General features: G+C 51.8%; 1 protein-coding gene across 19 annotated transcripts in view; it reads right to left on the reverse strand.

Annotated features, from left to right (window-relative positions):
* Positions 1-293: 293 nt before the first annotated feature.
* The window catches only part of Tns1 (tensin 1), a 213,544-nt gene continuing 192,647 nt past the window's right edge, over positions 294-21,190 (reverse strand). For all 19 annotated transcript variants that reach the window (XM_029474293.2, XM_085838301.1, XM_029474288.2 and 16 more), the window contains 11 exons: positions 17,947-18,145; positions 14,745-15,808; positions 11,835-11,921; positions 11,032-11,163; positions 10,586-10,678; positions 9,737-9,814; positions 8,059-8,130; positions 7,695-7,863; positions 6,938-7,006; positions 6,542-6,574; positions 294-4,785 (listed from right to left, as the gene is read on the reverse strand). In XM_029474293.2, the coding sequence (XP_029330153.1) occupies positions 4,641-4,785; positions 6,542-6,574; positions 6,938-7,006; positions 7,695-7,863; positions 8,059-8,130; positions 9,737-9,814; positions 10,586-10,678; positions 11,032-11,163; positions 11,835-11,921; positions 14,745-15,808; positions 17,947-18,145 (2,141 nt within the window). In that variant the 3' untranslated portion in view covers positions 294-4,640. The remainder of the gene's footprint in view (positions 4,786-6,541; positions 6,575-6,937; positions 7,007-7,694; positions 7,864-8,058; positions 8,131-9,736; positions 9,815-10,585; positions 10,679-11,031; positions 11,164-11,834; positions 11,922-14,744; positions 15,809-17,946; positions 18,146-21,190) is intronic.

The following is a 21,190-nucleotide window of genomic DNA, read 5'->3' on the forward strand; positions in this document are numbered from 1 at the left end:
TCTGGAGCCTAGGGGCCCTGAGACCCCTTTCAGGGACTGTGAGAACAGAACTATTTCCAGCACTGTTAAGGGACTATTTGTTCACCAGGGTCAGTCCACTCCTTGGATTTTCTTGGAACTCCTTTTCCAGCTAGGTGTCCAGAGGAGTAACACTCATGACCATCAGAAGGTGGGGGACCACTGCTTGGGTACCCAGAAGTATCACTGAGGACCCTCACATCTGGTGTTCAGGACAGACACCACTTGCCCAGTGAAGACCCCCAGCAGAGCCCAAACAAAGCTAAGCCACAGCCTGGGTTTGTGTTTAACTTTATCATTTATAAAGCCATACAATGGATCGTGAGAGACCAAGCCGCTGTACAGAGGGGGACAGCATCAGTGTACATACATTCATATCCAGAACATTTAGCATACATCAGGGTTTATACAAGGTGGCAGAGGCTATAGGCACAATGATACAAAATATAAAGTATATTTCCATCTATAAATACACAGCCGAGGGCCGGGGCACGGGAGGGACGCTGGGTATGGGTTTCCCAGCAGGGGGCCTGGGAGACAGAGTTGGGATAATCGGGGTGTGAGGGACTTCTTATATTTGATTTGGATAATAGAAGGGAAGAAAATGGTGATACCGTATGCGCACCCCAACGTGCTCACATACATACCGAGCCAAATGTGGGTTCTCAGGGAGGGCTGGGCTGAGAACACTGACACACACTGGGTGTGTCGCTCTTCAGTGGCCTCGCTGCTGTGAGGGGCCCAGGCATGGAAAACAACCGAGACCCTCCAAGTTTTCAGCCATTTGAGGAGACAGGAGACAACAAGCAAGAGGCCCGCTGAGCCTCATCCCATGCGACCGGCCCCTCCGTCATCAGCACTCAAACATGACTCATCTGCGGCCCGTCAGGCCTCACCTCCAAGCTCTTCTCATTACTGGCTCACATAGAACCTGACACCCCTCCATATGCCACCGCCCACCTCAAAGTTCCCTAAAGAGATGAGCAGACCACACACACACACACACACACACCCACACTTACACACTCGAGCGCACACATCCTGTCACCAATGACCACGGAAACATCAGTCTCAAGATCTTCAGCCAAGGCCTAAGTGCAGGGGTGGCCCTAGCTTTGGGTTCTAAGCTCTTCAGGGACCCAAGGCATGGAGGCAGGAGAGGGCTGATCCCCTTGGATGGATCTCCCCAAGATCTGAAGCTGGGAAAGGGGGGGTCAGAAGTCTTGGGAGGCAGGATAAAGGAAACCCAGAGCTAGATGGACACTGCGTTCATTTACTTGTCTCTCCTGCACTTCTCAGACAGCACAAGGACTCTCTCTCCTGAAAACCCCTTCCTAGAGGGATGCACAGCCAGTCCATATACCCTCGAGTGGGTATCCCTAGGGACTCTCCAAAGCCAGAGCATATCAGGAATCCTGGCAGTCATGTCTGAGGCTATCTAAGCTGCTAGGAAGAGGTCAGGTGAAAAGACTCAAATGCCCCCTTTCAAACCTAAGATGTGAATTCTTTCCCAAAACATGGCTGGGCAAGGGAGCCACAGGTCCACAGTAGCAACTTCAGTATCCAAATGTTAGTTCTCCCAGCTTTCCTGTCCATCCTGTCCTAGCCCAGCCCCTCACACTTATTCCTGCCTCAAGAACCATTGGGGACTTCCCTAGGGCCCAATCCTGGCTCCATTGGTGCCCCTCTCTGCCATCTCACCTCCAGATACCAGAGACAGTGAATCACCAGGCCAACCTCAGATCTTCTGAGTGGCCGGAGGCAGTTTGGACCTGGGCTGTAGCTAAGGGGTCTTGTTAAGGACATCACTGGTCTCCGTGTTCTCTCCTGTCTCCCCTCCCCCTCTTTCATTCCTGTTTAAGAGCAGACAACACTCTCCCTGTTGATATACAGACTCAACAATAAACAATAGCAAAACAGATCATTCACAAAAGAGCCATTGGGTAAAAGTGCTCTTGTTTAAAGGAAATCTTTGGCAAGAATACAGAGTTGCATATGGAGTGCTGTGTGCACGTGTGGTCTCTCTGTGTGTGTGTGTGTGTGTGTGTGTGTGTGTGTGTGTGTGCACGCATGTGAGTGTGTGAGAATCACAGTTGGGAAGGGGGCAGGCAACAGTGTGGTCCCCACTGTAAGAACTGAGGCCCCTTCTTCACCTTTGAGAAAAGCCACACTCGGGTGTCCATGCTTCCTAGAGGCGTGCTGAGAAGGAAGCACCACTTGCTAGCATCCACCTTGGCCATTCACACGACTCCCACACGGCTCGGGAAAGAGTGCAGCGTGGGAAGGTGAAACCATACATGAAGGCCTAACCTAGACTCAGGCCTGGCCCAGGGCTGGATGCAGATGTGAACAGCATTCCAGCCAGAAGACTCCCCAGACATTTACAAAGAACGGGATGAGAAATGTCTCCTTCTATGTTGGGGATTCGTTAGGTGGGGATGAGGAAATGCGACATCCAGACATCTGCCTTGAATATCTCAGAGTGAAAGACCCTTTGAAGAACCCTGATCACTAAGCCCATTTATTCTTTGGGAAGTAGGGGCTCGTGATCCCCAGCCGACCTTCTTTCTAGCTCCTCAAACAATGTCCACACAGTCAAAGCTCCCCGGAGGAAAAAAATCCAAAAGCTGCCACACACCGTGGCCGTACACACCTAGATTCCCCAAATACACACCGGCTCAGGCCTGTAGCCATGGAAGCAGTTGTCCGCGCTACAGGATGCTGGCAGCCACGCTACAGTTTGCCAGAGAATAAGGAGCCAGAGTTGGAGCATGTCACCCCCCCCCCGCCCACCAGTCCCAGATGTAGCCTAGGGAGGCCAAGGCCAGGGTCGAGGCCAAGGCTAGCCCTGGGTTGTTTGGAATATAAAGAGCCCCTGCAGTTCAGGCTCCACTTACACATTAGAGAAGAGATGAACAGCTTGTGGCCAGGGACAATAAGGCAATAGGGAAAACAATAAATATTTCTTGTCAATTTACCTATTCTTTTTTTTAACCTTTTTCTTATATTTTTTTATTAGCTTACAGATTCTATCAATATGTCTCGTGTATATATTATATATATTTATTTATCAGTACAATGCCACCCCCTAGGGGCCCCCATGGGCTTAAATGGAGGCCTAAGAGATGGCGAGGGCCTTTCCAACCCCACAAATGGACCATAGGACCTTTGGCCTAAATTCATACCTCCTGTCCTTTGTCCCACAGGCAGTATGGTCCTGCTGGGGAAACGTAGGCAGAAGGGGGAACAGGGAAGCTTTGGTATTGTGGGGAGGACCATGGGGTTCTCCGGCAGCATCCCAGAGGTACTATGATGTCACCCTGAGCAGCCCAGCCAGAGGGTGTCTACAATAGTCAGACTCCAAAACACTTACAGAGTGGGGAAGTGGGGGCAGGCTTCCCCAGGTGCCCTAGGCAGGACTCTGGGAAGTAGGCTCCTGGGATAAGCCAACACGAGGACCATATAGGACAGGGTAGGTCAGAAAGGCACGGGCCCCATCCCCCAGTAGGGTTTCAAGCAGATGAGCAAATGCAAGGCTAGTGCTGGCCCAGGAACTGACCTGACGGAAGGGAGTAAGGCAGTCCTGGGCATTGTCAGTGCGCATGTCCAACTCATCCTAAGCCCCACGGCACAATGCGCATGCCCAATTCTCCGGGAGCCCCACGGCACAGAAAAGATGCCATCCTTCCCAGCAGGTATTTTTCCCAAGCCTGTGGGCATCATTTCTTCCTCCAAGCCAGCTTCAGTCTCCAGGAGACAGAACAGCTATAATGCTGCAGGTGCCCATGCCCTCTCTACCAGAGTCTCTACGGAGGACAGGCCCACGGTCACTAGAGGGCAGGTGCAGACTGAACTCTGTACCCATAAGCTACACTTCCGCAGGAGACGGCTTGTCATCCGACCTGGGACCCTGCCACCCTGTAACCCTCCCTAGCCTTCTTTGGACAGTGTGTATAAGTGTATCACAAGGGACACAGACAAGCAGAGAGAGCTGTTTGTAATCTGAGTTGAGTGGACACAGGCAGGTATCGATCAGCGCGTGGGGGGGGGGGGGGTTGCACATTTATGCCCTGCAACAAGGAGTCAGAGCAAGCACAGACCACGGGTGCCCCGGGTGAGCAAAATGTGAAAAACTGTCACTGCTTGATGTCATACGCTGGCCACCAGCAACCTTACCTCCAGAGAAGAAGCCTCCGTTCGAATTCTTCTCTCAGAGAGCAGGAGGGTTGGGGAGAACGAGCTTTTCCATTGCTCTGTGATATATGGTACGTGTCCCTCCCCTCGCCCCTCCCCTAGGAGGCCTGTGTGTTCCCTGCGGGAGCTCAAGTCTCTCAGAAGGGGGAGGAACCCCAGCTAGCTGGAGAGGCTTTGGGGGGTGTGGCTTCCATCGATCCAGGGGATTCTGAGTGCCTCTCTTCTTCCTTCCTTCCTCTTCCTCCTGCTTGCTTGCCTCCCCCCTCCGCCAGTCACTTTCCTCTCCCAACATTGCACTTTCTTCTCTCCTTCTCCACGGGCGACCCAAAGTCCTGGTTCTGGATTCAAGGTGGTCAGGATTCACAGGTCCCCTCCCCACACACCCCATCCCCGATGCCCTAGCCTTGGGCAAGGGCTCCCGATTTCATTCATCTCTTCTGGCCAGCACTCAGCATGACCTTGGAGACGAAGTTGACGATGGCAGACGCAGGCTGGTTGGGGTCAAGCTCTGCGAAGAGGTGGCAAGCGTTGTCTGTGGTGCTGCCCTGCTTCCGGGCCACGAAGCCAAAGAGCCTACAGGGGTGGGAGAGGATGCCTATGTAAGGACCCAGGCTCTAGAGGGCAAGCCGGCAGGAAAGCATGCCTCAGGCCAGCCTGTCTTCTCCAGCCTCCTTACCTCTCCAAACATCTAGAACTGGGGCTAGCTCTTTAAAGCCAAGTACTGGGGACAATGCCTAGCTCTGTTTCAGGGCAGGTGACATTCCCCTGGGGAGCAGCGGTGGAAGATGGGTTTGAGTAAAAAGACTTGTTAGAAAGCCTGCAAGGAGACTGGACAGGAGGCAGGAAGAGTCCAAGAGCATCTTTAGGCTCTTTCTCAGCCCTACCCGGGGGTTCCTACAGGACAATACTTCCTAGGTGGTCAGGGAGACAAAGGGTAGGCAAGTCCTCAACTCCCCAACTCTACCTCTCCCTCCCGCCACCTCACCCCACCTCCTCTGTTTGTCTGTCTCTTTCTCTCCTTTCTCTCCACATACACACACAGACACACACATACACACACAGACACACACACACACACACACACCCTCCTGGCTCTGAACACTGGGAAGCCCTGAAAATAGGAGGGACAAAGAACCCCACACCTGTCCCCTGCCCCCCCAACACCAATGGGGGTGACCCAGCAATCTCTCTCTCTCTCTCTCTCTTTCTCTCTCTCTCTCTCTTTCTGTGCCTCTGCTAAACAGAGTTAAAAATATGAGAGCAGAGAACAGAATGTGAGCTCAGGGCCCCTCCCGGCCGGCATGTTGCTAATTAGAGAGAGATGGGGAAATCAGGACAGCTGGAAATGCCAATGGAAACCCCTCAGCTGGGTATGTGTGGCACCCACAGCTAAAATTAGCCGGGCTGGCTTCTGCCTGCCTGTGTGTGTCTGTGCAAGCATATACAAACACTCTACTCACACCTGTGCACAGGCACACAGCAAATGCATACTCACATGGCATGCACATGCAGATGATGAGGAAACACACACACACACACAAGCCCTGTACTTCAAACAGCTTTATTCTCCCGACTCTGTTGCAGGACCTGAAGCCCTGTGATAATAACCAGGAGATGGTCAGGGCAGCTCCATCTCCAGGCTGACTGACTGTAGCATGATATGTAGCATGATCCCGGCAGGGGGAGGGGCATCCCTGACCTCCCAGAGTAGAAGCAAATAGGCCTCTCTGCCCGACTCTGCCAGGACACACACACAGCCATTGTGCTTGCTCTGAACATTGCCATCTGACCCACTGGTAAACTCTGGGCTGTCTACCTGTCTGGCAGTATCATGAAGAGATTCAGTGACATGGGAAGGCACAGGAGGTGAGGTCCCTTTTGATTCTGTGAAGAAGGCTGAGGCCTCTGCCTTCCCTCTGGATTAGATTCCTAGCTGGTTCTCTATTCCCAAGCAAGGTGTTCTCTCTTTGGCCCACTCTGGGCACTTCTGGAATCTTTTTTTTTAATTCAACAACTGACAGACCCCACCCTGTCCTCAGGAACCCACAGTCATACAGTCCCCTCCTTGACCCTCTGAACCCATTTCTATCTACCCAAAATACACCTGTTCATTTTGAAGTAGTCTTTCCTTCCACAAATCCTTCAGACTCCGTGCCTAGACACGTCTTTGTTAGCATGAAGATGCAGGATATATTCTCTTTCTCTTCATCTCAGAGAACTTGGCATGCAGGCCCATATTAGACCCCTGGCCTAGAGCCCTGCCCTGTTCCCGCTTTCCCCCACAGAGTATAATGGCCAAGCAGCTGGGTGCAGGGAAAGCTACACTTACTTAGCAGGGGCACCTCCCTCTGTCTTCATCCACCTGTGGAGAAAAAATGCCCACAGTGAGTCAATGCATCTCTCTCAGGAGCCCTGACAGGGGAAAGAAGGCAGAGGAGCCCCCATTAAAGGAGACACGGCCCCAAGGTCACCCAGAGGGTAATCCAAGTGGAGAAGACGCTGCAGCCCACCTCCCATGTGCAGAGCAGGCAGCAGAGCAGGTAGACGTGAGCAATGAAGCCTGTGGGAAGTCACCAGGGCTGGGGAGGAGACTCAACTAGTTGCTACCATAATTGCTCTCACTGCCCAGGACACACCAAAGCCGTGGCCGAGGCAAGAACACACGGGCACACAACACACACACACACTTCAGGGGATAGAGCAAAGGTGCCTATAAGACACTTACTTTCTTTCTTGTGGATCCAGGTCACAGAAGGTGACAGTGTTGAGGGGGTAGTGTCGTCTAAAGAAGAGCCTGTGACAAAGATTTGAGAGAGCCAGAGTGAGTGTGGGAGTAACTGCTTTGTCACATCTGCCACCAGCTGCAGGTCAGGCTGTCTTCCCATCACTTTATGGGTTCATAAAGCCTCTTCTTATGAATAAGATGACCTGAGGTCCTCATACCAGGACATAAGCCCCACATAGGGACACACAGATGTGGCATAGGAGTGTCCCACATGCCCCAACTGCTAGGGGCTGGGGAGGGAACTAGCACCAAGAAATGATAAATGGGGAACTCTGGAAGGGAATGAGCTGGGGAGGGGGGAGAGAAAGGAGGGAGGGGGAGGGAGAGGGAGAGAGAAAACAGTGTGAAAACTTCCACTCTTAAGATCAAGGCCTTTTTTCCAGCTGTGTTATGTATACTCAAAGCAGGCCACCCTTTAGAAGGTTGGATGGATGAGTGGATGGATGTTGGATAGAGGGATGCACACATGTGCACACACACACACATGTATGAATAGTTTGGTGAGTGGCTAGATGTATAGGTGAATGGATGGATAGGTTGATAGGGTAGATGGATAGATGGATGGTTGAGTAGGTGGGTGGATGGACAAATGGGTGGGTGGAGGATAGATGGGAAGGTGGATGGATGCACAGGAGCATAAGTGGGCAATAGGTACAGGGAGAGTAAGTGTATAAATGGGGAGGTAGGCAAGGCTTACTTTCTTTGATTGTCAGTCAGTGTGATTCCTTGGGCAGAGACCTTGAAGTGAACAATGGTGGCAGCCGGCGTGGGGTCGGCAGCCAGAGTCTCAGATGTGGCTTTAGAAATGGCCTGCGGCCCGGTGAGTGACTCCATATCCACAGAGTTGACGAAGAGCACATTGCAAGCTGGAAGAAATGAAGCCAGAGAGAGTCACAGGGGCAAGAGCAGGAGGGGACAATCCCTCAGAGCCACCGTGCAGAGGCAGGTGCAGACAGAAATGGAATCTGACAGGGAATTCCAATTTGCACCTGCGGGAGGGGATAGGACAAGGGGTGGGAAAGATAGATCTGGGCACCAGTCCTATCTCAGGTTCCATTTACCTGCTCCTTGCTTCAGCAGGTCAGTGGTTGAGTTGGCAGGGCCTGAGCTATCTTTTGATTCATCTGTGGGGTCTGAAACAAAAATTCAATTAGTAATTAAAACCCTACAGTGATTTAAACGACTCTGGCTGGGCCTAAGGCAAGCACTGCACATGCTTCCTGCAATAGATACTCTTTTCACAGTGGGTCTTGGCAGTCGGGGCTGCGTGTATAAGATGATGTCAAGGTCCCAGCACGCTGCTGGGACACTCTAGAGTCCAGCAGAGCTGGGCTCAAATCCCCACCGCAGTAACTGCTAATCATCTGTGAAATGACGATGACAGTGATGATGCCCGTGTCCCTGGGTCTCCAGAAACCCGGCATGTGACAAACAGCAAGGCTTTGAGGAGCAATGGGGACTGCAGGCATTTCATTTTACACCAGTGTGTCTTTGTATGAACCAGTGAGTAACTGAATCCAACACAGTACAAACTACCACGTTGAGACGAGTTGGAGACAGCAGCTTGATTTTGCCAGCACACAATATGCACAATATGTGTGTTGTACAGCAACACATGTCACTTTATAGGCCACATAGAATATGTGTTTTACTTCAACTATACTTTAACAAGAAACTTCTAAGGTACCAGAAGTCAGAATGTGGCATGTGCCTGTAATCCCAGAACATTGGGGATTGAAGCAGAGTACTGTGACAGCCTGGTCTATGTAACACGGGGTGGGAGCATTTTAAGAACAAAGAGGAGGAGGAAGAAAGGGAGCTGGAAAGAGAATTGAGGGATGCTTTTATCGGTGCGTCTACACTTTGTTATACAGGTGCGTTAGGATACAGATTGCTGGGCCTAGTCCGCTGCTGTATTGCACTGCTCACTGGGGCTTGACCTTGGGTCTCACACGTGCAGGCAAGTGCTCTGCTGCATCTGTGTGTGGCTACATCTCCACTTCTCTTTTTGTCTTTTTATTCTGGGATCTATCTCTGTGTTGCCCAATCAAACCTAACTCACCCTGCAAACCAAAGCAAGTCTTGAACTTATGATCCACCCAGCTCAACCTCCTAAATTGCTCCATCCAAAAGTCTGCAGCCCCAGGCCTGGCTCTGACCCAGCATTTCTGACAAGTTTGAAAATATCTGCCTTTTAGCAAGTTCCCAAAAGCAACAGCTTCAGAGAGTTCTGAACGGTTCTGAGAGGTGCCAGTTTATATGATTTAAATATCAACCAATTTTTCTAAGTTCCATACAAATATAATTGAATTAGCATCTAAATTATGTGGTTACTAATGTTATTGAAGTTGCCTTTGAACCTTTAAGTTAATAATGTTGGTCAATGGTTATTAATAATTTAATGTGTCAAATTGGATGAATAGACATGGTCAACTGACTGACACTAGAAGTCTCTCTTATGTCCCAGGATATAATCCTTGTGTTCCTGTCCCCGGGTTCTCAGATCTCCCCTGGGATGAGGCCTGTTCTGAGAATTCAGTGTGGATTTTTTAAGCCACCAGAATATTTTCAAAATCAATCTGGCAAATCAATTAATGGGTGTTCTTAGAGTTAAGCTTTTTAATGAACGCTTCCTCCCCACCCTCCCCGCTTTTAATAGATGATGTGGAGGGTCCCCTCTATCGCCTCCACCCTGGCTCCCTCCATTCTGGGCAGACAACATGAGGAGATATCTCCTACCTCGGCTTGGAATGACCAGTTTACAGGGCAGGGCCAGTGGGATGATGGAGTGCTGATAGACCAGGGCAGAAAGGGAACCTGTGGAGAGAGACAACAGGCAGAGTGACTAGGAAAGACTAGAAAATGGACACAAGGAACCCTGCCTCATCCAACTCCACACTATCCTGATAGGTGCCCAATGTTTTCTTTCTGGCAGTACTGGGGCTCAAACCTGGGACCTGAGCCACATCCCAGCCTCCAGCTTCCTTATCACCACCGCACTTGCCCACCCCAACAACAGAATTGAAAACCTGCCCCCTTTACACTGGGAACCTAACTACTTTCCTTGACAGTCATGTGCCTTATGTCCTTCTAGTTACAGAGCCCCCATCAGAACATTACAGTGGGAAAGCTGTGACATCAATTCCCAGCTCTGTTGCTTATCTAGGGAACTTAAGTGGCACTTATACATTCTTCATGTGCAAAATGGGGAGAGTGACAGCTACCAGGCAGTGTCGCTACGACACCAGAACAACATGACATCTAGATAGTGACTTCCACATAGTAGGTGGCCAAGGAGGACAGCTGTTCTTGCTGCTGTTATTTTAATGTACTAACAGTCCATCAACTGAGCAGAGCAAATACAGAAAGGGAACTGGCAAAAAGGAGCAGCCATGGTACCCAGTATGCAACTAGAAAGCAGGGGCCAGGTTTCAATAAAACTTTATTTATAAAAAACAGCAGCTGTTCCTTCCTTCTGCCAAAGTCACACCTAGGAGGACTGGCAGCAGCAAGATGGAAAGAGCTTGGGTCAGACCCCCCTGATGACTGGAACAGAGACAGACCATAATGAAAAGCCAGGATGCTCACCAAAGTTTGGCTCGTTGGGACAGCCCTTGAGCTTCACTCCTCTAGGGCCTGTCTCGATCAGAAAGTGCCTCACCAGCTCATGGGTCATGTCTCCTGGATTGAAGAAGAAGAAACAGAATTGGTCACTCATTGCTACAGCACCCTCCTGCCACCTCCTAACACTGTCACATGACTTCTGCAGTGTATAGAATGAGATGGGAGAAAGGGATACTGAGACAAGGTGGTTAGAGCCCTGTGGGATGAGGATCGCCATTCAGTCCCCTGCCTTCCAGCCGTCCAGGAAACACCTCACACAAACCAAGTCCCAAAGGTCTGCTGTCATCAAAACCACCACTCAGTCTCCAGGGGCTTCTCAGGGACCAGCCCCGATGAATTAGGACCCTATTCAAGTACCTAAGGGTCTGAAGAAAGCAAGAAGCCCCAGCCCAGCAAGGAGAAGACTTTACCTTTCTTGCCCTGCTGAGTGATGGTTGGAGGGGGTGAGGACACCTTCATGGCCAGCCCATAAGCCCCTCGGAAGGAGTGGCTGTCCCGGATGATGAAGGCTCCTGGTTCCTGATCCTTTAGGAGTGCAATGGCTGGAAGGAGAGGAGACAGAGAGAAGAGCCATTAGCACTGACTTAGCTTGAGTCCCATGGACCTGGAGGACTCTATACTCTCTCAAGATGACATTCTTTAATGTCACGATGTAAGGAAGCACTCCTGTACCAAGCAAAGCACATGTCTCTGTTGATGACCAGAGACACCCAATGTTGGAGGCCATGCTGTCTGCAGCCATTACTCAGCACAGCCTCACAACAGGAAGCAGACAGTATGTGAGTGGTGACTGGAAATGGTCTATAACTTCATTTACAAAAGGAGAGTGAACCTGTAGGCCCCCCTTGCTGGTCCTTATCTCATAACCAAACATCATGGGGTAAGCTTCACCTTCAGGCCTACATTCCAAACTTGGTTTTGTTTATTTTTTCTTAATAATAACAATAATAATAGTAAACCACACCATAGTTTCAGATGTTCTTGACTGGCCTTTTACTTTGCCTGGGAAAACCAAGGTTTTGCTAGACCCCTCCAAGGCTCTGCTCCTGACATCCCCCTTTTACACAAGAAGTGTTTTTTTCCTGTCCAACTTTGATCCCAGCCTCATCTCTGGGACCACCACCTACTGTAAAAAGGAATGAATCCTTGCTCAAGGCAGACATGGTGAACAGCATGTCTAAGCCCTAAGCCAGCAATGGCGTCCCCTACTCACCCTGTTCTCTGGAGATCTCAGGCTTGTACCAATACTTGGAAGTGTCCTGGACAAACTTCACTTTAGCCCGCGTCTCCGGACTATTGTCTAAGGAAGGAAACAAAGGGAGTTTTACAGCTGAATTGCATTCTCCCCAAAAGAAGTTGACACCCCAACACCCAGAACCTACAAATGTGGTCTCATTGAAAAGAAGGCCCTTGCTAATACAATCCAATTTAGACAAAGGCACACCAGACTGGGATGAGCCCTAATCCAATATGACTAGTTTCTTTCAACGTGGAAAAAAAAGACAACAGACACACGGGGACTGTACCAGGTGGAAACAGGAACATCTGTAAGTCAAGAGACACAGGACCTCCACCATCAGAAGTATGGAGAGGGTCTGAAAACGGTACTCCGTCAGAGTCCCTGCCAACATCTGGGTTTTGATCTCTGGTCTTCACTATGACAGAATTTACTTCTGTTATCCTAAACCAACAAGTGTTTGTCAGCCCCGGAAAATAAACCAGGAAGCTGGATCCTTAAACATCACAGAGCACAGCGGGAGGTACCCAGCAGCCCTCTCCCACAGTCTGCCTCCTGCCACACAATCATTGCCTGGCTGTTCTGTGGTTAAAGGACCTGGCTGGTGAAAACCCCTTCCTCACCTCATTCCCTGCACCTAGAAGATTCTGATCTCCCCCACTTCCTTCCCATAGGTTGACACCTCTCTAGTCTCTCAGCTTACCATCCATGAGCAAGGGCAAGAAGACCCAGGCCTTTCTCTGTGGCCCATCCCCTCTTGATCCCACACTGAAAGTGGCATTCTACATAAGTAGGGTCACAAGTTCCTCCTGTCCTCCAACATCTAGACCAGGGAATGGCCAGTACTCTAGTGGTCATCTACAGAGCTTCACACACAGCCAGATGATATACCCATCCAGGTACTTCATAGGTAATAGCCTCTTTCTCAGAACATGACATTGTAGAGGGGTTTGGACAATGTAGTTGCAGTTGAGTCCAACTACAGCATTTCCCTGTTGCTCCTTCCTCCTCCTCTCAGTGCTGGGACTATAGGTGACTGTTATCATGTCTAGCTCCTTTTCTTTCTGCTCTGAGCATCCAAGCTCAACTTTGGTTCTTCATAAAATACCTAACAGATCATTGTGAACTGCAACCACTGAACCACTCAGCGGACTGTTAGAACTTGGTCTTGCTTTCCACTAACACTTTCACCCTTTGGCACAAAGCAGAAAGAAAGGGGCCAGGGCAGGAAGAAGAAGGAGAGGGGGAAATCTACTTTCACAGTTGGATAATTCTCTGTGAGAGAGAAGCAGGGGATGTGGCGTCAAGGGTGCTAAAGTTAGGAGGGAAGGAGCCAGCAGCCTGCAGCTAAGAACCATGCTTCTCATGGGCACCTGGGCTCCATCTCCAGTGGCCTGTGGAGACTGGTCTCCTTTCCCAGGCTGTGAGGCTAGAGAATGCATCTGCTGCAGGCGACTGACCCTCTGACGCTCAGCCGTGGTTGATCTAGGGAGCTGTCAGAGGCGACTGCAATCCTGTGTGTCTTCCTGTGTTGACTCCAAAGGCTATTTTAAGTAGGCAAGATGGTGGGAAACAGGAAGTGTCCTAACTCCTAGAAACTTCACATCCTTCAAGGATTGGGGCTGGGAACCAGATGTCCCTAGTAGGCGGCAGGAAGCAGGAGAGTGCAGGGTCACTCTAAGTGTCCCAGCTTGGAAGGACCTGGGAAAGACACAGGACAGAGAGCCTGGGCGCCTTAGGTCCACCCCGGGCTGTTTATAATTTTCTGCATCTGCCTTGAACACAAGAAGCTCTGGGGCCTCTGATGGGTCTGGTTGAGAAAATGTGATCATATGAAGCTTGAACTTCTTGTTTGGAGGATGAACTGTCTCCATGGAAGGAAAGACACCAAGAGTGGACTTGGGTGAAGAACTTATCCTGTGGGAAGCAGATCTCTTCAGAACAGGCTGTGCTGAAAACATCTCACCCCTCACCTTTACTCTGTCCCACCTGCCCACTGGCCCACTGTTCACTGATGTGTGGGGCTGACAAATACCATAGTGGTCAGTGGAGTCTCACAGTTTTGCTTAAGTTTTACTATCTCTCAAACTGTGAATATATACTGAAGATGTTTCTATCCTGCACGTGTGTGTGTGTGTGTATGTGTGTGTGTGTGTGTGTGCAAAAGCATGCCACAACCTGCATGTGGAGGTCAGAGGACAACCTTGGGTGTCACTCCTTGCCTGCTACCTTGTTTGAGGCAGGGGCTCTTGTTCACTGTTACTTATGCCAGGTTAGCTGGCCTGTAAGCTTTTGGAAACTCTTCTGTCCCCACCTCCTATCCCAACATAGGAGTATCTGATTATAAACACACACTCCTGTGTTCTGTTTTTACATGGGTCCTTTGTTTGCACAGCAAGTGTCAAACCCCCTGAGCCATCTCCTCTGCCCCAAGAACACTCTTCCGGGAACAGTATGGGCCTGGATTGGAAGTCAGCTCAGCCACCAGGTAACTGTACAATGACTGCCAATCAAGCAACAGGAACTCTGTGAGCCTTAGAGTGTTCCTGTGTAAAGCAAGGACAATTCCTACTTCCTCAGTAGGCCAGGGGATTAGATGAGTCCTTAGCTCAGGCTGCCACCCAGCGTGTGCTCAATAGGAGGCTGTGACAGTGACAGCCATCCAAACAACATACTCTCCCAGCTTATTATTCTGTCCTCCTCATCCTGCACACTGTCATTACAGCAACCCTATGCTAGCCATGCTTTAAAGATACAGCACCCACACACACAGGCAAGGAACTCAGGCCTACGAGCCGATGACCCACCCGCAGTCTTCCGCCAAGGGATGACTGGGACAGATGTCCTAACTTTTGAGCAAGTAGACATGTAAGAGAAGAGACACACCTGGCATCGAATACTTAGAAAAGTCTGGAAGCGTGTGAGAGAAGGAGACGGTGCTGCTCCCACTGGCCATGCCATTGGCGACAGGTGAGGAAGACACTTTCCCATTGATGGTGGCATAGTTGGGGAGGCTGCCTGCCCGATCTCCCACTGACATTCTTCGCTTCTCTGGTAAGGCTGGTGTGGGGCTCCCCTGCCGGAAGGCTGCTGAGTCTGGTGAGGGTGAGGTGGCAGGGCTGCTCAGGCCAGGGTAGTAGGCAGGAGAGACAGGGAATGACGGTGTGGATGGGGCCTGGTAGCCAGAGGCACTGCTTTGCCGGGACAGTGTTGGTCTTCGGTCCTCAGGGGTAGAGTAGCCACCATAACCTGCATGCCGGTCCAAGCTGGGGCTTCCAGGAACCACGGATCCAGACCCACCCAGGTGCCGGCCCAAGCTTGGGCTCCCAGGGCTGATGACTGCATTGCCGTGGAGACTGGAGGCCAGATTCCCTTGGTGGGCACCAGGGTGTCGGCCCAGGCTTGGGCTTCCCGGAGTGGTGACCACACTGCTGTGGAGGCCTGGAACTTGATGGCTTCCCACTGGGTGACGGCCAAGGCTGGGGCTTCCAGGAGTGGTCGCTGCACTGGCTGGGTGGCCAGAAACCACGTTACCATGGAAACCTGGACCAGATGGACCCATCACCTGCCGATGGCTCAAACTGGGACTACCAGGGGCAGCCATGGTGGGGTTGACGGCCCGCCGGCCAAAACCAGGACTAGGTGGAGTGTTGGTACCCACTGTCCTGTGTCGTGCCTGAGGGCTCCCAGGTACCATGTGGACACTGGCCGCACTGAACTGTGGCTGGCCTTGGCTTTCTGGAGAAGAGCTGAATGGTTGGAGGGAGTAGTCAGGGCTGTTATAGCTGCTGCCACCAACAGGGACAGGCGAGGAGCTCTGATAACTCAGTGCTGCAGGGCTCGGCTGCCCCAAACTGCCTGAGCGGATGCTGGAGTCCAGCATAGGCTGGAAGGGTGTCCGGGGACCCTGGTCACTGCTCACCACTGATGGGAAACTGCCCACAGAAGTGCTAGAGAGAGAGAGAGATGACAGGTAAAAAGGTCAGTGTATGATATTTAATAAAGGGTGGACTTTGACTGAGTGGCCAGCATCCTTCATCCACTAAGAACGGTAAGAGCTCCACTCAGTCAAGAGGAAGTCGGGGCTTTCTATGTATTACATAATGGGACCATCAGAAGAAGAAACTGAGGGTCAGAGATTTTAAGGAGTAAGCTCAGTACCACAGGGATCTAAAAGGCAAGCTTTCAACTCAACTGCACCTGACTCCAAAACCCACACTTTCTCTCCTGACCCGCCAATCATAGCAAAGCAATCGCTAGGGAAATAAAGGCAGCTGTCCTGGTGTAAGCCCTTCCGCACCACAGAAACTTAACAAAGAAGGTCAAATCACTTGGCTCTATTCCTATTAGGGGACAACTTGACTCTATTTCTCTGGGTGTTTTATCATTTCCTCAGAGGGCTAAAATTGGCCTGGGTGACTCCAAAAAGCAAAGAAAAAAAATCACATAGGATAGTCCCCAAATTAGGAGACTTCAGGTTATTGGGAAGTCTATCTTTAGCACACACACACACAGAGAGAGAGAGAGAGAGACATACACACACAAATCTGGTCACTAATGACACAAACATGAGTCCCCTGTTTAGGCACAAGCTGGTAGACCCGGGATTTGTTTCAGGTGGAATAGAACAAGGTTGCCCAGAGACCAGGGGAAGCAGCCACTAGAGGGAGGCGGCAAGCAGCTGATGCTTCCCAGCCCCAGGGAAAGAAAGGTCTTTACAGAGCTAGGGGCCCCAGGTAGGAAAGGCTGTGCTCTAGGTCCAGCAAGAGGCAGGGACAGGGAGAGGCCAAGACGAACACCCTGGAGACAAACTAGACTGATGAGGGGGAGCTGCAGCAGGCTGCACCACGCTGCACAGCGGCAAAGGATGGTGATGAGAGTGGGGGTCCTATGGTGGAGCTCTAGAGCTTCCGGAAGGAGCCAGCTGGGTATAGATAGAGGCAGAATGAGGAAGAAGCCAGGGTGAGTGAGAGAACCTGACTTCTACCACCTCTCCATCCCTGGCACAGGTGGCCTCCACCTTGTGGGGAGGAAGGAAGGTGGACTGAGAGTGTAGGAGTATGTCTCCGTGGAGGGTTCAGAACTGGGATCCAACGAGAATGTCTTTGCTCATCTCTTGGCAGCCTGGACAGGGCTCAGGGCTCGACCAGTATGGGTGTGAGCAGCAAACTGACCCCAGTGAAGGAGGAAAGCTAGAGTCTGGAAGCCATGGGGATCCCAGCACTCAGGGCAGTGGGCTCCAGAAGAGACAGGGGGCAGGGTCTCCACTGTCTGGGAGACTTGTATTTAACCAGCTTCATCCTCCCTGCCGGGCATTCTGACTCTAGACCTCGCCCAAACCCATCTCAACCTCTTTCCCATCATGACATGGAGTCTTGCTCTCACCACCCATCCTCAAAGCTTCCCAGTGCACCCGAGCAGGAGCTTTTCTGAAGGAAAAGCTGGGGGTCCCAATTGCTCCCTGTCTGGCTCCCTCTGATGGATTCCAGTAGCATCTGTCTATCATGATGCATCCCTGGTGGATTGCATGCTCTGAGCTGCCCTCCTGCCTACATCATGCACCCTAGTCCTCTGCCCCTGACCTACATCTTCACCTCAGTGCATCTTGTCATCCTTCAACACACACACACACACACACACACACACACACACACACACTTCCCTGGCTAGAAGTAACTGTCCCTGCTTTGTGCCCCCAGATACTGTGTTTCTGATCCATGCTGTGCACAGGTGGCACCTGTCTATGCACACTACTCAGGTCTCTGAGGAAGAGAGAGAGAGAGAGAGAGACTCTGACTCCAGACACATACACCTGTAGGTTGAAGCCTGTTTCTGCTACTGCTCAGCTACCGCCCTTTGAGTCTCAGTTGCCTCTTCTGAGAAATGGGACCAGCAAATCTTAATTCTTAAGACTGCAGCAGAAAGCATATGACTATCGAAAGCTTTGAGGAATTTAGTCTGTTGCCTGGGGTGGAGCTTCCCACCGGGAGACGAACAACAGGAAGGACTGCTCACTGGAGCGGCCTCAGGCCCAGATTCTGACGCCATGCTCCCCACTCTCACGCTGTGCTCCCCATTCCTGGCTTACCTGTCAGCACTGAGGATGGGGCTGCTTGTGGAGAGGGGGCTCGGGGATACAAAGGAGCCCCCTGGGGTCCCGTTCCTCAGGGGTGTCTCGTGCCCATAGGCGTGGGCAGCTGGTGAGCTGAAGCTCTTAGGCTCAACATCCTGAGCTCGAGGCCCTGCCATTGCTGTCCTCGCCACAGACTCCACATAGCTCCGGGGCTCTAGAAGGAAAGAGACAAAGAATGAGCATAGGTGTGGTAGGAGTCCACCCACCCTACCAGGGACTACAGCACCCCCAGAGTCCAGCCTGAGAAAGAGACAGCATGCAAACCTTCCCCAGGACATTGGGGTGCTTCACTGAGGCTCCTGTTTGCCCTTACTCCCCAGCCTGAGGCGAGCTTTAAGGAGCTTTGAGAAGTCTCTGCTTCCCTAGGCTCTGCCTCTGCAAAAGGCCACTAGCTCTCCCTCCAGGATTGCGCTTGTTCAAGGCTGGCCTCCCCTTTGCAGCCTTATTTCTGCCCAGCCCTAGCAGGATCCCCAGATGTTCCTAGAGCAGCCCCAAAGTCATCACCTTCGCCCACATCTCAGGAACGCACCCAGCTTGCTCGTTAAGCAATACCCAGTGCCAGCTACTGCATACTCACCAGCCCCTTCCTGCCAAGACACCCCACCCATGCCTGCATAACACACTCAACATTCCCCGGAAGACTGGTGCAGAGAACCCCGTGCCCGGGTGGAGCCAGACATACTGTGTCCACTGTGGTACAACCGACATGCCAAGCCCTGTACAGAAGGGTTTCATACACAGTATCCCCTACCTCGTGTTCAGAGTAACATTAGTGACACAGAGGCCATTTGACAAATGATGAGACTGAGTCCTGAAGATGACCAGGCATGTTGGACCCAGGCTCCCATGGCCTCAGAGGTGAGCGCTATGCTAATTAGAACAAGGATCAATGTTCTGGCCTTCTCCAGGGACGTTATCATATGGAGGAGGTGGATGTCATTGCCACCACCCAGGATCCTTGCCATCTTTGTTGCCTCAGAGGGACAAGATCTGAGCACAAATGCCTAGCTGCCACAACCACAAAATTCACCGAAGCCAGCCAGGGAAATGCTGCCAACCTGGGAGAGCCAGGCCCTGCAGCCCTTGAGGGCCAAGACCAGTGACCTAAGTAGGAGAGCCCCTTCCCGGGTTCCTCAGGACAGGTGGATGAAGGAACGTTGAGGCACATAAATTAATAGCTTGCTCCCTCAACTGGAGGAAAACCTGGAAAGAGGGAGTTACCTGGGGTGTTGAGACCACACTCCATAAGAGGCTCCCCACCATCCACACCCAGGCCCTGGTGATGCAGGACCCGCCACCTGGGCACGCTGAACTGGAGGTCAGCTTGAGGGGAGAGCAGGCAGAGCTTCCCTCAGCAGCGCAGGCCTTCACCACACTTCACAGGCTACACAGGCTGATCTGACAGAGAAGGTTTGAACTTTGACCTCCCCGGGCCCTGGCACTGGGCAGGAGGAAATGCTGTGACACACGCAGAACTGGTCAGATTCTCTGCAAACAGCTTAGGTGGGAAGGTCAGATGGTCCCTGTTGCAATCACTCAAGCCAGCCGCCATGCATGACAGGGTCCGAGAACAACAGCTAAATGAACAGGCATAGCTGTCTGGCACAGAATTCTCTTTAGGAAACTAGGTAGCAGGTGAATTGGTCGGTGGTCAGAGTGCTGACTCTGCTCTAGCTTGTCCCCTCAGCCCAGAGGAGAGTAACTTGCTCAGGACACAAAGCCAGCCTTGGGCTGTGCCTAGCACCACGTCTCCAACCTCACAATATAGGTTCTGGCTGGCCTAAGGGGGCCCACAGTCTCATAGGGATACCAACACATGAGCCAGAGAAATGTCAGATCAACAGGGTCACCCGTAGTAGCAAAAACAGCCAAGAGTCAGTCATGTGAGGTTTGTAAGGTTTGGAGAGCGTAAGTACCCAGCCCGTATGGGGCAGAGGTGGCACAGGTACCCAGGCAAGATAGTCTTCCAGCCAGCTGTTACTCACAGGTCCTAAGACTACCCAAACTTGGGAAGCCAGTGGCCTGTCCCTCCCCACGCCTACCACTCCATCTGAACATTTCCCAGGCTCCCCTAGGTGCTCAGCACAGCTCCACTTGCTTCCCCGTGACACACAGCCATCCTCTCACCCAGAGAGCCCTGTAACCCACAGCTGCTACTTGCCTGGCAAGGGCTCCGGCACTGGCCACAGCACCTGGTACAGAGGCCTCTGTGTGTGTCTAAGGCACAAACCCAGAGTCACATGACCCTCCCTTCCAGCCCCACCCAGACATCACTTTGCCTAAGACGTTAGACCCAATCCATGCACTCTGCTATCTTTAAGCCTTGAAAAGTCAGATTGAAACCTACATTGACCATCTTTCCTACCCACTCCCACTCCCACTCCAGCCTTATCTGCACCCCAGTGGCCATATTCTACCTGCTTCTCCCCAGGCCTCTTACTCTATGACTCCAGATGGCTTTGGCCTTTGGCTGGAATGGTTGGGTCCTTACTGGCAGGGAGACTGGGAGGGAGAGGATGAGGTTGTAGCCCATCCTCTATTTATCCCCAGCAGTCCTGGCTCCTGGGTGGGCAGAGACAGCTCCCACCCTGCTAGGGAGCTCACAGGACTCTGCACTCTCTCTTGTTCGTCTGCACTTTTCAGTCACCCACTGGAACAAACCATGGGCTTCTGCCAAGACCTCAACCCACACATTAGGTAAGCACCACACTCTACTCTAAATTCTCTTTTTAAAAAAGCCCATATTCTGCCAACAGGAAGCTAAGAGAAAGCCCACAGTCGGAACAGAGTCATGCCCAATCAACCAAGGTAGCGACTCTGTCACCACTGAGTGCCTACTGGGCTCTGCTTCCCTGTCAAGGCACTCACCTGCCTAGGATGGAGGCATGTGAGAAGGGACATGTCCTTTTAGTTCTTGGTAATTCTGGTTGATTCCACATTGGTCTTTGACCTCAACCTCCCTCCACCCTTGCACATTCCTTTCCTGGGGTGGGGTGGGGGATGGTGGTCAGGACTCCTCCTCCTCTGCTAGTCTCCTAGGGAGCAGCTGACCCATAGGCCACCAAGCAGGGGAGGGCAGGAAAAGTGGAGCCAGGGAGGGTACTTCATGGAGAACATTCCAGAGCCCAAACCCATTCCAAGTGGTTGTTGACGGCTGGGAGCAGTGGAACACACTGGTGACTTACTCCTCAGCCAGGGA

This window comes from Mus caroli, unplaced genomic scaffold, assembly GCF_978045245.1.
Source record: "Mus caroli unplaced genomic scaffold, Mus_caroli_1 scaffold_1, whole genome shotgun sequence".
In the NCBI taxonomy this organism is placed as follows: Eukaryota; Metazoa; Chordata; class Mammalia; order Rodentia; family Muridae; genus Mus; species Mus caroli.